This window comes from Podarcis gaigeae (assembly GCF_964106915.1).
Source record: "Podarcis gaigeae genome assembly, chromosome: 6".
NCBI lineage: Eukaryota > Metazoa > Chordata > Lepidosauria > Squamata > Lacertidae > Podarcis > Podarcis gaigeae.
This window is the reverse complement of record NC_139682.1, coordinates 79732379-79746209: the sequence shown is the minus strand read 5'-3', so window position 1 is coordinate 79746209 and position 13831 is coordinate 79732379. Positions and strand designations below refer to the sequence as shown.

Below are 13831 nucleotides of genomic sequence, written 5' to 3'. Positions count from 1 at the left end.
TCTTCATTTATGTTTTTTTTAATGTATCCTGCAGGTCTGTTCAGAAGTTGGGGGAGTTAAATATGGGAATTGACAATCTGGGAAATGATGTGCAAACACTTAACCAGCACTGCAGTGGCAGCAAAGGAACCGTATCCATCCTTCCAGATTCTAGTCAGAGAACAGCAAATGCTAATGTACAGTTCAGTACAAGCACACCTCAGAAACTTGGGTCCACTAATCAGATACCATCTCTTGAAGAATCACCTGTCCATGGAAATAAAATGTAAGTACTTGGAACACTCTTGTGCATGTCAGTGCTACTTCTGCACTAAGGTTAATAATATGCAGATCAATTTGATGTGCCACCCTCGCAACATATTGTGCCTTGCTCAGTCATTGGGTAGAATACTTTTGACTGTATCCAGAGCAGCAGCAGTGGAGTTTCCTCTCCTCCTCATCTGCACCACCAAAATCTTCCCTGGAGCTGATCTGGAGGCTGCACACAGGGAGTTGCTGAAGAGAGGAGGGGAAAGTTCATTTCTGCTAGCCCACATCTCTTGCACCAGAAAAATAGGAGTAATGGATACCACCCATGCCAAATTTGGATAATTTTTTTACAAGTAAACATACAAGTAACAAATGAACATTCATTTCCTGGAGTGTTTTCAGTCTATTTGTTCTGGTTGGAATCCATTCACTGATTGGGTATGATCTCATCTGGCGATGAGGCAGGAGAACACAGAATTCTGGCAGGCAGGTATTTCTCTCTGTTTTTTCTCTCCTGCCTGAAGAAGCAGTTTGCAGAGCCTCTTCTCAAAGTATATTAGTGGTCAGTATACCTTTCTGTCAGCCTGCTCTCTCCCTTCAGCAGCCACTCCTATTTCTCTCTTTTCAACTCTCTGCCCTTATATCGACCACTTTGGCTTAATCCATTTTTATTTACCCCTCCTTTAATTTAACGGGCTTTTTCCCCTCATGCAATTACCTCCTAACCTTTCTGTTCCCCTGAATAAGAAAAACACACAAAGCCCCACAAAAACCTCTTTCTGTGTATACTTTCCCCTCCCTGGACTGTTCCGTCAGGCAGGGTTAAAAATCACATAGTTACATAATCATCTGTTGGGGCCCACAACAGTTCTAACCGCCACTCGCCATATTCAGTAGACTGGGCTCTGTCATCTGCACTGGCTTCCACTGTATTTCTGGACCCTATTCAAAGTGCTGTTGTTAACTTTTTAAAGACCTAAATAGCTTGGGGCTAGGCTACCTAAAGGACTGGAGAGCTGGCAATCTCCAGGTGTGCCTATCAGATGGGGAGAAGTGGGGAGGAAGGACTTTTTCAGTTGTGGTGAATTAGTGCGTTCAACAGAGAGGTTTGTCTGGTGTTTGCATTGTGGTCTTTAGTGCCAGGTGGGGATCTTTTTAATTATACTGTTTTAGTGTGTAGCTGTTTTGTACTGAATTTCTAATGGTTTTGTGAGTGTTGCATTGATATTTTCTTATATAGTTGGTTCATAACTTTTATGCTCAGAGAACTTTGTTGATGAGCAGTACAAAAAAGCATTAATTATTTAGTCTACCTGAAGCTATTACTAAAGATAAAATACATAAAACACAATTAAATACATTACACAGTTATCCGTCAGATAAGAGTTTGCTACCCTGAAGAATTTAACTCATCAACCCCACAAACTTTTCTCCTTAAAATTGCTACTTTAAAAGCAAAACAGGCCACTTTTTCAGAGGTCCAGGGGAACCTGCCCCCCCAAGTTAGTCAAATACTTAAACAATTTAATTATATGAACACGGCTGCTTTTAAGTCCTCATAGCTTGGGCAAACCAGTAAGTAGTGGGCAAGTATTCAGGCAGATTACCTCCACGTGGACAAACTCTCTTCATAGGGCATTCCTCAATAATGTCCTTCAGTTATGGCAGCACAAAAAAATATCTTCAATAATTACTCTAGAATTTGAAGATGTCAGTTTATTGCTGAATAACCAGCAACAGACAATTATATATTTACATTTGTTGCTTGATTTAGAATAAGAAGGGAAAGGAGAAGAATGGAGGGCAGCACCAAGAAAGCAAGGGGACAGGGAAGCAGAGGAAGGTGACATGGGTATAAATAACAGGGAAAGTTGCATTTAAATTTGAATTTAAATTTTGTGTATCAAAACAGAATACCAGAGCATGGTGCCATTCCAGCACAACATGAAGATTCTCCAGGGAATTTAACAAGAGCAAGTGGTGATGAGGTATGACTTAATAGCATCTTGCATTACAATGAAAAGGCTCAATCTTAAAAAAAAGTTTTATTGCTGTTTTTTTCAAAATGTAAAAAATGACAGGTAAACAATAAGAAACTGTACAGTGCAATGGTGGAGTACCCCAAAATATAGTCATAGTCTTACTGCCAATCACTTGGACATGAAGAACAGATATGACTGTGGAATATCTCAAAAAATGACAATCCCATATTTAAGACTCATGCTAGGTACCCTTTCCATAAGACTTCATATGTTCCAGAAGGCCAAGGAAAATTACTTTTTTTATTCACATAACTAATAAAAGGAAACTAAATTATATTAAAAATATGTTTTGTAGTACCTGACCTTCTAAATGAGTGTGTTTTCATTTCGCACAAAAAGTTAAGGCTATAAACTAGAACATGACTGTCTCATGCTTATCCCAAGCATTTAAGATGGATGCAACTTGAACTTCTTGTCCAGGTTACCTAAATGCTATGTTTGTATAATCATGTCACTGTTGCAGCATCAGGGCTGGTGCAAATATAGCATTCATTATCATTATTTTTGTAAATCCACAAATGTCCTAAATGTGAGTTCCTTATCATACTTGTATTCTGCCACATAGTACACACAGGTCCAACTTTCTGAGGACAGTGCATTCCCAGGAAATTTTTCATCAGGGGAGCATTCACATAATGAGCTGATGATTTCAATTATTTCCCATGGGAACATTTCTAATCTGTGATTTGTCCGTTGTCTGTCCCTCCCTCCCTCGCCATGGTTTCTACCTGAAACTGCTGCAAATCAGCAAAAGCCAAACAAAGGAAAAGTTGATTTGTGCAATCTTTCCCCACTTTGTCCAATCCCTCTCCTTCCCTCCATGGTTTCTGCCCTAAATGGCTGCTGCCAGCCAGCAAAATAAATGCAAGTAAGGAAGTGGACAAACTGTGGCTGTTCAGATATCTGAATCAGCTGTTTGTGTAGTGAGGTTTGGGTATACTTTTTGTGTTTAGATAACTGAGATTTCGGATAATGAACGTTCCAGTATCAAAACCTGCATATAGTGTAGTATAGTGTTACCTAGTGGCACACCACAAGCATTGCAATGTGTTTAGAAGCACACCAACCAAATATCTCATTTAAATAGACTCTACCCCAGTCAAGGTGAAAATTTACCCTTAGTTTTTACATCCAGAATTCTAAATGTATTGTGTTCCCCATGTTGGGGGTGGCATTATATCATAATGTGTTGGAGATGTGGGAAATACTTGGACAACAGTAGAGAGTTTAAGTTTTGGCTTTCAACACTGACCCTTTTTCACAGTTTCACAAATTATGGTTTATGAATCTCTGAACTATTGCCCAAACCAGGTGTTGCTTTCATATTTCTTATGTTGAGTTGATGTGCAACCTTTTCCTAATATTAGAATAATATCATGTATGGCATTCTAGTTGTAAAGAACTATGGAGAAATTGTCACTTGTATTGTAACTTTTGACACAACAGGATGACAAATCAAAAAAGCAATTCATTTGTGTCAATACCCTAGAAGATACACAAGCTGTCAGAGCTGTGGCTTTTCATCCAAGTGGCACTCTTTATGCTGTTGGCTCAAATTCTAAAACTTTAAGAGTATGTGCCTATCCAGAACTCCAGGAATCAAGGTAGGAGTAATTATTGATTGTTAATCTGTCTCTCATCAGTTATGTCTGACATTTGTATCCATTTCTGCTCTGCTTTTCTGACCCTCATTTTCTCCATTTCTTATTTTTTAACATGTCATTGATTATTGTGGAACTTTACCCCTTGAGGGCTACAAAAATATTAGTCTAGGTATTTCACACGAATAGGGCTACTCTGAAAAATGTAAAACTCTCTTATATTAATAGAATTTCACTATTCTATAACTTCATTTTTGGAAAGCAACCTGAAACATTGGCATTACAAGTGACACAATTTTTGCCCCATTATCCTCATTGCATTTTTATAAGCATGGTTAGGAAATTTAAGGCAGACAAAAGGTTCACACTGTTCTCTCATTTTAGAACCAATGCTAAACTGGAAGTCAGTTACTGTTGTGCCGTTGCTGAGAAGTTACCATACGTTTTGCTGTTGATATTGAAGTGAAAGCTTATACGTAGTGAAAATAAAGTTTTCTCCCTGCCCATTTTTTTATGTATGAACTTGGGGCTGCTGTTCCTGCTCTTGTTGCTCACCAACCCAGCTAAATAAATCTTTATGCCTTACACCCCCCCATCCCCTCACAGCTCCTTCAGATCAACGTCTGTTCCCTCACAGCTCCTCTGTGTACCTCCATGCTTTATTCAAACCTCTGCTGTTGTTTAAATCTGCCATCTCTTTGCCCCCCTCTCTTGCAAATTCAGGATTGTGGTTACATATCCTTCAATGGGGGCTGCACGATGACAGCCTTACATTTTTATGTACATAGAAAAATGGAGGTTGCCAGCGGCAATCTTAAATATTCTGATGTGAAGGACAAGCAGAAACAGAAGTCTTAAAAAAGGAATTTCAGCAGATTCCTACCTGAATAACTACCGTAAGGTGAACTTCTTCACTGTCCAACTATGGTTAGCAAACAAACAAACAAACAAAAAATAAATGCCAAATAGAATAGAAGTTACTTTATTATTTACAGGATTTTGGTGAGGTTCACTGTAGCTCATAGTAATATCAATTACTATGCATAGGTGACCAGTAGCAAGTTCTAATATTAGTGAGCTTGGCAAGCCGTTTCACTGAAACTGGTGAAATTACTTGAAATTGTTTTTGGACCCATGCTATTTCACTTTTGCTCAAACATCTGAGTAAAACAAAAAACAATATGAAGTAGTTTGAACTCCTCCATATATCATGCTTAGCTTTCTCACCCCTGTGGACTTGTGTGGCTGCAAGCATGGCAAATGGGAGCAAATGTCGGTAGCAAACACTGTAGTAGGATGGGATGTTTGTTCAGTGAGTTGGCTGTTTGCATTATAAAATGTTGCCGAGTGTAGTGCTGCTATTGTTTTAAATGTGACCCATCACAAGCCAGCCTTCACCTTGTGAAATTTAAAAAGCCATAAATATGTTACTCTTACAGAATATTTTGTGTGTGTGTGTGTTTAGTCTCTTTATAACTTGTTTGCTTATATGCTGTTTAGCTCCTCCTCTGCTGTTCCTCGAAAACTGGTATTTGACTTAGGCAGATCTTCGCAGTCTTCCTCTGTAAAGATGACAACAAAGTAACTAGTAAATTTACAGTATTTCCTCTTACAAACACTTTGGAGTTGCCAGATCATTTGGCTTTGTTTCTTTTGGCTTTGTATTATGTGCCTGCTCCATAACTACTTGAGTATACCACTTTCTCCATATTTTGTACTCCTCTGCTTTCACTCTTCATACAACAGCCTCACTTTACAGCTTCTGTAGCATGACCTTTTTTTTAAAAAAAAACAACTGCTATCACTAAAAGCTTCTTGGTTGTATTAGGTTTCAGTTGCCTTATTAGCATCTTGCTTTTATTTAAACTGCCCAATAGCCAAATACTGTATTTACATGATTCCACTGCTTTTACAGTTTCTACTTTTGCGTGTAAGTAATGATTGTTAATCAGCTGTTTTCTTGCATCTTTAATAAATAATGGTTAAATTAAGATAGAGAAGAAAAATAATGGCAGGCAGATTATTATTTCTGTTACCTTTTTAACTACCGTAAGAACTTTAAAGCAGTCTTGCAATTTCCAAGATACAAGATTTTTGCACATGAAAAACTACAGTAGAAATGGAAATTGGTATGTGACTGTATCTGAAAATCATGAAATCTGGTTTCCTCTCTTACAAGATTACTTGAAGTCTTTAGTTTATCATTGATTTTTTGCCTTTACAATGCTTAAAGTGTTATATTAGAAGTGGCTAATTCACTTTGGGAAAGTGGAAGTTGTGGTATTCCTGCTCTTCAGGCATGCACATTCAGTAGTAACAAAATGTACTGTGGCGGGGAACTATAGGGGTTGAATGTGCTAGCTCCATCCTCAATAATCCTTATCATCTGTGAGTTGGAAGGTGACTGTTTGAAGTAGAGAACCTTCTGTACTCATGAAGGGTCAGGGGGTGGAGCTTGCGCACTCATTCCCATGCCCCCCTTGTTGGTTTGTTTTTGCTTATTGTTATTACCTTATTAACTTTTCCATTAATGCAATGGTCAAGATCTGAAGATACCAACAGTCTTGCAAGTCTCCTGTAGCTGCCTTCCAATGTTTGTCATGCTCCCTAAATGTTCTGAAAGTCTGCTCACCCCTCTTGGTGCTGTGGCGTTGCAGGACAGCAGAGGCTTCACTGGAGCCCCAGCGTGGGAACTGGAACTGCTGTGCCCTTCCTGATAGGTGGGCAGGGGGGCAGAAGCCCCCACCACCTATGAGGAACCGGATCCTAGCCTGCACCCTGCTTTGGCAAATGGGGATGCAGGCTGGGATCCTCTTTGTTCAGTTACTGCTGAATGTGCACATCTGAAGGGGACTCCTGTAATCTGGAAACAAAGTGGCTTGGCTTTAGCTGCAGTAGTGCCAGAAGCAGTCTGTTGTGTTTTAATTAAATTCTGTTGTCTCAGCTGAACTTCTGGTAGGCAGGTGCATTGGTGAGGAAAATGATTTTACAAATTTAAAAAGTATGGATTTCCCTACATTCTGCTAAAGGCAAAACTAGATGTGTGATTAGAGATTGATAATCAGATCTCTTAGGCTCTCTTAAGAACAGTGTGTTGGGATCCCATATTGGACAAGGACAGTGGTATTGGGCAGAAGTTATCTTGTTCCCACCAGACCATTTATTTATTGTGTGTTTAATTTAAAATGTATTTCTATTAATTTAAAGGGTTTCTAAAGGTTGGAGAAGGGCCTTAGCTCAATGGCAGAGCATCTGCCTTGCTACAGAAGGTTCTAGTAAGAGCTGGGCAGCTGTGTTCTGCACCATTTTTTAAAAAGCACTTTACAGCTCATTAAAACAATTAATATAAGCCTTTTGAAGGTGGGCCTTTTTGCATGCTCAAGAAAAACAGACTTTCCTTAAAACTGGATCACGTTAGAAGAGGGACCCTTTCTATAGTTCATATTTTTAATAGAAAAGAAACGATAATTTTAAATGCAGTTATGTCATTTTAAAATATTTGCTAATTACTCTATCCTTCCAAAAGAGTAGAATTATTAGCCTTTTGTTACAGACCCTGTCCAGACATGCAAAAGCACAAAATCATCTTACTTTCATTTGCCTCCCCAGTGATAGTAACACTCCTAAGCAGCCCATGGTACGTTTCAAAAGGAACAAACATCACAAAGGATCAATCTATTGTGTGGCCTGGAGTCCCTGTGGACAATTGCTGGCAACTGGTTCCAATGACAAATATGTTAAAGTGCTACCTTTCAATGCAGACACCTGCAATGCAACAGGTAAGTACAAACTGTTGTTACAATTGCTTGTAACAATTGCCATTTTATACACTTAAGAGCATATAATTTCTTGCATTGTTTAGGGGATGAGAAAGCGTTCGTATCGGCTATAAATAATTTGTCCTAACAAACCCTGACTCCTCTCCAAGGAGCTGTCAGTCGCAGCGTCTGCACATGCCACCATCTTGAGTTGTTGTTCTTAACTTATGGTCTCTGTGTGTGGTTTGGGAGCTGCATGGTCAGGGGGAAAACAAGGCTGTCCAGGGTTGTAAAGACTGCGGAAAGAATAATTGGTTCACTCTTCCCACCTTGGATCAAATCTATGCTTCCAGGTGCCATAAGAAAGCTGCAGAGATAGTGCAGGATAGTGCGCACCCCAGAAATGATCTCTTTCAGCTTCTGCCTTCTGGAAGAAGGTACAGGGTTGTAAAGACTAGGACTAGCTGCCTGAGAAAGTTTCTATTCAAATGCGATTTTGGTTTTAAACACAGTGTAAGGTAGTCTCTATGAGAGTATATTGTATTTAATTATGGGGTATCAGAGATTTTAGCGGGCTAACCAGGCTGATATAGCAGGTTTGTTGGTTTCTGAATGTCTGATGTAGATTTTCAATTTCGTTGTTCTGTATGGGACATTGACAATAAAGATTATCGTATTGTAAGAAAGCTTAAAAAAAATTAAGAACCTTAGCTTTAAATCTTTGGAAGATTTTTTTTAAATAAAAAACCAAATGAGTTGTAGTAGTATAAATGTAAACTATTGTACTGTTATATACTGTGCCATCTACGCACATGAAGGCAGTAATTCTGCAGTGCAGTACGTTTCAACCTGATACCAGACTGGCACAATTTTTCTGCATGTGGGATTGAGAAAGGTGAGGGTTTTGTTTTTTGCAGTTTGGTTAGACTCAAACGTTGCTGTGTTTTAACATTAAGTAGTTTCCTGAATGGTTATAAAACTCCTAATTTTCTCTCTCTCTGTGTGTGTGTGATAATTGTTCACTCTGTTCTCCATCTATTTTAGGGCCAGATTTGGAATTCAGCATGCATGATGGAACCATTAGGGATCTAGCTTTTATGGAAGGTCCTGAAAGTGGTGGTGCCATTTTAATAAGCGCTGGAGCTGGGGACTGTAATATTTATACAACAGACTGCCAGCGAGGGCAAGGCCTCCATGCTTTGAGTGGTCATACTGGTACGTTTCTGGTCATGCTTTGGTAGCCTTTGGTCTCTGTCAGTTTTACTAACAACAAACAGTGTGTGTTGCTGGATTAATGAACCATTTTAATAAAGTTTAAAATGTACCACATTGTACACTTTACTGTGTAAATTCACAAATTTTGGCAAAACTACCCTTGTTGCATGTAGAACCTTCCATTTCTCTCACTTGTGTGACAAAAGTGCATTTTGCTGACAAACGTGCATTCCTGGTTAGTACAGTGGTACCTCGGGTTAAGTACTTAATTCGTTCTGGAGGTCTGTTCTTAACCTGAAACTGTTCTTAACCTGAAGCACCACTTTAGCTAATGGGGCCTCCCGCTGCCACTGGAGCACGATTTCTGTTCTCGTCCTGAAGCAAAGTTCTTAACCCGAGGTACTATTTCTGGGTTAGCGGAGTCTGTAACCTGAAGCGTATGTAAACCGAGGTACCGCTGTATATCAATAATTTAAATCATCAATGCAATAATATCAATATTCGTATTAATAATTAATACAAATCAAAATTCCTTACATGCAGGTCACATTTTAGCACTTTATACATGGAGTGGATGGATGATAGCGTCTGGCTCCCAAGACAAGACCGTACGATTCTGGGATCTCAGAGTACCTAGTTGTGTTCGCGTTGTTGGAACAACATTTCATGGAACTGGTAAGGTTACTGATGATGAAGCCAAGAAAAAAATCCTTGCCATGGTTGGCCAGTAGAGTTGCTGCTTGGAAAATAGCGAGTTCTGTGCATAAATATTTGGAAACAAATTCACATAAATTAACTTCTGTTCACAAGGTACAAGGGCCCATTTCAGTAATAGGACCCTGGATATAGAAAGCACTAACTCCTGGAGGTGTGGCTGTGCCACTTTTCAGCTTTAGGGGCCAGCTGTAAACCTTCCTTTTCAATCAGACTTTTTTAGTGTAAGGGAATGCCCTCTATAAAACTTTCACATATTATAATTTACTATGTTGCTGATTTAATTTTTTAAAACTATTGACTGCTTCATGTATTGTTGCAACCCACGCTATTGTCTTTGGATGAAGAGAGAGACATCAGATTTTAAAATGAGTAAGTGCAAAGGCTAGCAATCCTTCTAAAATCTATCTGATACTTTTTATCAGGAAAATAAAGACAATGATTGCCAGTTTTTAAGGAGCCAAGGGTTAGGTCCATTTCCTATCTCATACTGGTATTGAAGATTGTTTTTTAATACAGAAAAACTTGTTTGAAACATTAACCAGTGTTTGCTGTTAGTGAAAAGTACATTTATAGCAGATCTGCAAGGATAAACAGCCATATCTGCCATATTTATCTAAATTTAAATGACAGTACAAGTAAACAATTAAGTGATAGTACAGTTAAAAAGATTTATTCATATCATATCATATATGTACATGTGGTTCCCCCCCCCCAAGGAACAGGTATGGAAGGCCCCTGCCCCAAGGGACTTACAACCTATAATAAACATAGAGAAACGGAAGAAAAGGCAGGCATGCACAGGCAGGGGAAGAATAATGATTATCTCAATAGCACATGCTTTGGGCTTATTTACATCTTCCCCGGTCCCTATGTTGAATTGTATCAGATGCCTGGAAATGCATCTACCTTTATTCTGATCTATATTTTATAAGGACGTCTTTTAAAAATCTTTATTGTAAACAACACACACATTATCTAGAGAAATGGTACTGATTTCATTTATGGGATTTCTCCTTGCAGGCAGTGCTGTGGCATCAGTAGCTGTAGATCCTAGTGGTCGTCTTCTAGCTACAGGCCAGGAGGATTCCAGCTGTATGCTGTATGATATTCGTGGAGGGCGAATGGTGCAGAGTTACCATCCTCATTCCAGTGATGTCCGTTCTGTCCGCTTTTCCCCTGGGGCTCATTACCTTCTCACAGGTTCTTATGATATGAAAATAAAAGTGACAGACTTGCAAGGTAATTTAACTGCTAAATCAGCAATGAAACAACAGGGAGTTTTCATTTTTCTAGACAATTTCATGGATTACCAGAAGGCAGAGAAAGAAATACAATGGGTAGCTGCTGCTTCAAATTTTACTACTACTAGAAAGTATGAAGTGGGATTTGTGAGCAAGATCTGTTCACCTCAGAGGGCTTCTGAAGCGCAAGGTGGTTGTTGCTATTGAAACCTGCAAGTTCTTTACACACTGGAATTATGCTGAATTACTTGGGAGTAAGCTCCCCTTCACGGCCTAGGACCCTCGTACCTACGGGACCGCCTCTCCTGGTATGCCCCACGGAGAGCCTCAAGGTCCATAAATAACAACACCCTAGTGGTCCCAGGCCCTAAGGAAGTTAGATTGGCTTCAACCAGAGCCAGGGCCTTTTCAACTCTGGCTCCGGCCTGGTGGAACGCTCTGCTTCATGAGACCAGGGCCCTGCAGGATCTGATTTCTTTCCGCAGGGCCTGTAAGACAGAGTTGTTCTGCCTGGCCTTTGGCTTGGAGTCAATTTGATTCCCTCCCTCTCTCTTTTTTTTCTTTTTCTTTCTTTTCCTTCTCCTCCTGCGATGAGGCTACATTTTAATATTTTAATGTTCCATTATTTTAATGTTGTATTTGTATTTGTTTTTAAGTTGTAATCATTCATCTTGTTTTTATTATTGCTTGTAAGCCGCTCTGAGCCCGGCCTTGGCTGGGGAGGGCGGGGTATAAATAAAATTATTATTATTATTATTATTATTATTATTATTATTATTATTATTATTAATTCAGTAAACATGTATAGCCTTGTGCTGTAAAGGTAGAAATGGGGAAAGAAGAACAAATCATCTGTGCTGCTTCTTTCACTACCCCTTGGCAGCATATGAACCGACCTTAATGAGTTACTGAGTTATCAGGAAGTGATGTAAAAGTTGTTGTAAATGCAATCAACTGAAGTGATTGGTGATTCTGCAAAAAGTTTGAGTAAACAATAATGACTCTATTTCTTTTTCACAGGGGACCTTACCAAGCAGCTCCCAACTATGGTGGTAGGGGAGCATAAAGACAAAGTGATTCAGTGCAGATGGCATACACAAGATCTTTCCTTCTTGTCATCTTCTGCAGACAGAACTGTAAAACTCTGGACCTATAACGGCTAAAGAGTAGTTTTTAAGCCTACAGATAAAGCACACACATTTAAGACTATTGGAACATTAAATTAGGCATTAAAAAGAGCAGCATTTGATCAGGAAAGCATCTCATGGAGAAGAGATGTTTCCCTTCAGTTACCTGATTGCTAGGAGGTGTTGGTGTGTGATAGTATTATTGTTCAGTGCTTTCCATGTGATCTCATGCTGCTGTGACCTATCGTAGTCTTGTTGCCGAAGTCTGTTGAACAAGCTCTTGCAATGTCAGTGTGCACTCCAAAAGACTATGTGTTTACAGTTTAGTGTTTATTGCATTCTCTGGTCTTTGCCTCTATGACTATTTTATTTTCTACAGGAATAAAAACTGATTCATAATTAACTCAAGTTCACATGGAATATCGCTAGGTCCACACAAAATAGATTTTTTGAAAACAACAACTAGTTATGCTGTATTCTACACCGTTGCTTACATCACATCTTAACTAGTGGTCAAATTTGTTTAGCATCAAAATTTCATGTTTTTATTTTAGTATCTATAATTATGAACTTGAAAGGTGGTTAGGTAGTGGCTGACTCTTGATCACAGTCCATTAGGTATAATATGTTGGTTTTTAACTGGGATTGTTTTGATTGGATGTTCTACACTCCTAAGCTTTAGGTGGGGGGAAAAAGCCTATTGGTTTGCTGAAGAGATGTTAAAACTTTTGTATGCAACATAATACCTCTTTGTAAGGTACCGTAGGAAAGAAAGCATGCAGTTGGATATGGTTGGTAACGGTAATTTTAATAACTACAGCCACGATCCCTCAAACCCTCATGCACACATGGGAGAAAACTGTATGCAGCTAGAGATTTCTCTGAAGTTTCTATCAGAACTGATTGTATTGCTGAAGATTTTAATATATATGAAGCGGAGAAGTAGCAGCTTGCTATTGTAACTGTGCAAATGACTATGATGAAGTCTTCAAAGCAACCTCTGGCTGCACATGCTGTTTCTCCTGTGTGTGCATGTAGAGTACCATATTAAAGGCAACAGCATGGCTTGAAATGCTATGTCTGCATGATAATGTAAAAGTAAATGATTTCCCAGTTCAGAGGCTTATTTGATTTTTTTTTATTTCTTGCACTGTCTATATAATACAGAATTACAAATTTATTTCTAAATATCTTTAGAGTATTATGTTTTATGTATTGTTTATATTTTCATATTGTACAGTTATGCTTTTAAATTAAATTCCTGAATATTTAGGTTATTTATTTGAAGTACAGTTAAGATTTGGTTCTTATTAATAAATTATGTGCACTGTAGCAAGACCTTTTTAACTATCATAAAAAGTTGAGGTTACCATAGAAATGTATATGTGCTTTAAACTCAATAAAGACTTTGACACCCGATAAGAGAAATGAGAAATTATTTTGGCATTTCTATCCTCAAAGATGTCATACACTAATTATTATACAATGCACTATGGATGCTGTTCTAAAACAAGGAATGGGACAAATTAAAAAATATTCCTCCTGATCTTAATTAAGTCTTTCAATTAGTCTTATACATGTGGCTCCTCCTCTTCCAGGGTTTTCTAGATTGCCAACTCAATGGGTGTGCTTGGGTGGCTTTCCTTCAGGCAGGGAGGAAAATACGCACATATTCCAGAGGTCTTACGCCTATTTCAAAGTGGGCAAGGGCCATTCTAAAAGAACGAGGGAGGTGTTTATGGTGAGTTCCCACGCCTTTTTTCCTAGAAAAATAGCAATACTTTTAACTGACAGTTTCTGCTTTTTTCTGCTTGTCTGAAAATCTGAACTTGTCCAATAATATTAATGTACAAATTACAACAACAGTTATAACCTACACAG

General features: G+C 38.7%; 1 protein-coding gene and 1 long non-coding RNA gene across 5 annotated transcripts in view; one reads left to right on the top strand and one right to left on the bottom strand.

Moving 5' to 3' along the window:
- Positions 1 to 13366, top strand: part of WDR47 (WD repeat domain 47) — a 39518-nt gene extending 26152 nt beyond the window's left edge. For 2 of the 4 annotated variants that reach the window (XM_083745835.1, XM_083745837.1), the window contains 9 exons: positions 35 to 265; positions 2162 to 2237; positions 3738 to 3895; positions 5393 to 5473; positions 7502 to 7671; positions 8695 to 8865; positions 9409 to 9540; positions 10603 to 10821; positions 11844 to 13366. In XM_083745835.1, the coding sequence (XP_083601961.1) occupies positions 35 to 265; positions 2162 to 2237; positions 3738 to 3895; positions 5393 to 5473; positions 7502 to 7671; positions 8695 to 8865; positions 9409 to 9540; positions 10603 to 10821; positions 11844 to 11986 (1381 nt within the window). In that variant the 3' untranslated portion in view covers positions 11987 to 13366. The remainder of the gene's footprint in view (positions 1 to 34; positions 266 to 2161; positions 2238 to 3737; positions 3896 to 5392; positions 5474 to 7501; positions 7672 to 8694; positions 8866 to 9408; positions 9541 to 10602; positions 10822 to 11843) is intronic. The other 2 variants (XM_083745836.1, XM_083745838.1) reach the window with 1 other exon arrangement.
- Positions 9576 to 10695, bottom strand: LOC310847777. The gene is made up of 2 exons (XR_014566016.1): positions 10553 to 10695; positions 9576 to 9622 (listed from the first exon to the last, which is right to left on the bottom strand). It is a non-coding gene; the product is annotated as an uncharacterized lncRNA (long non-coding RNA).
- Positions 13367 to 13831: the final 465 nt, after the last annotated feature.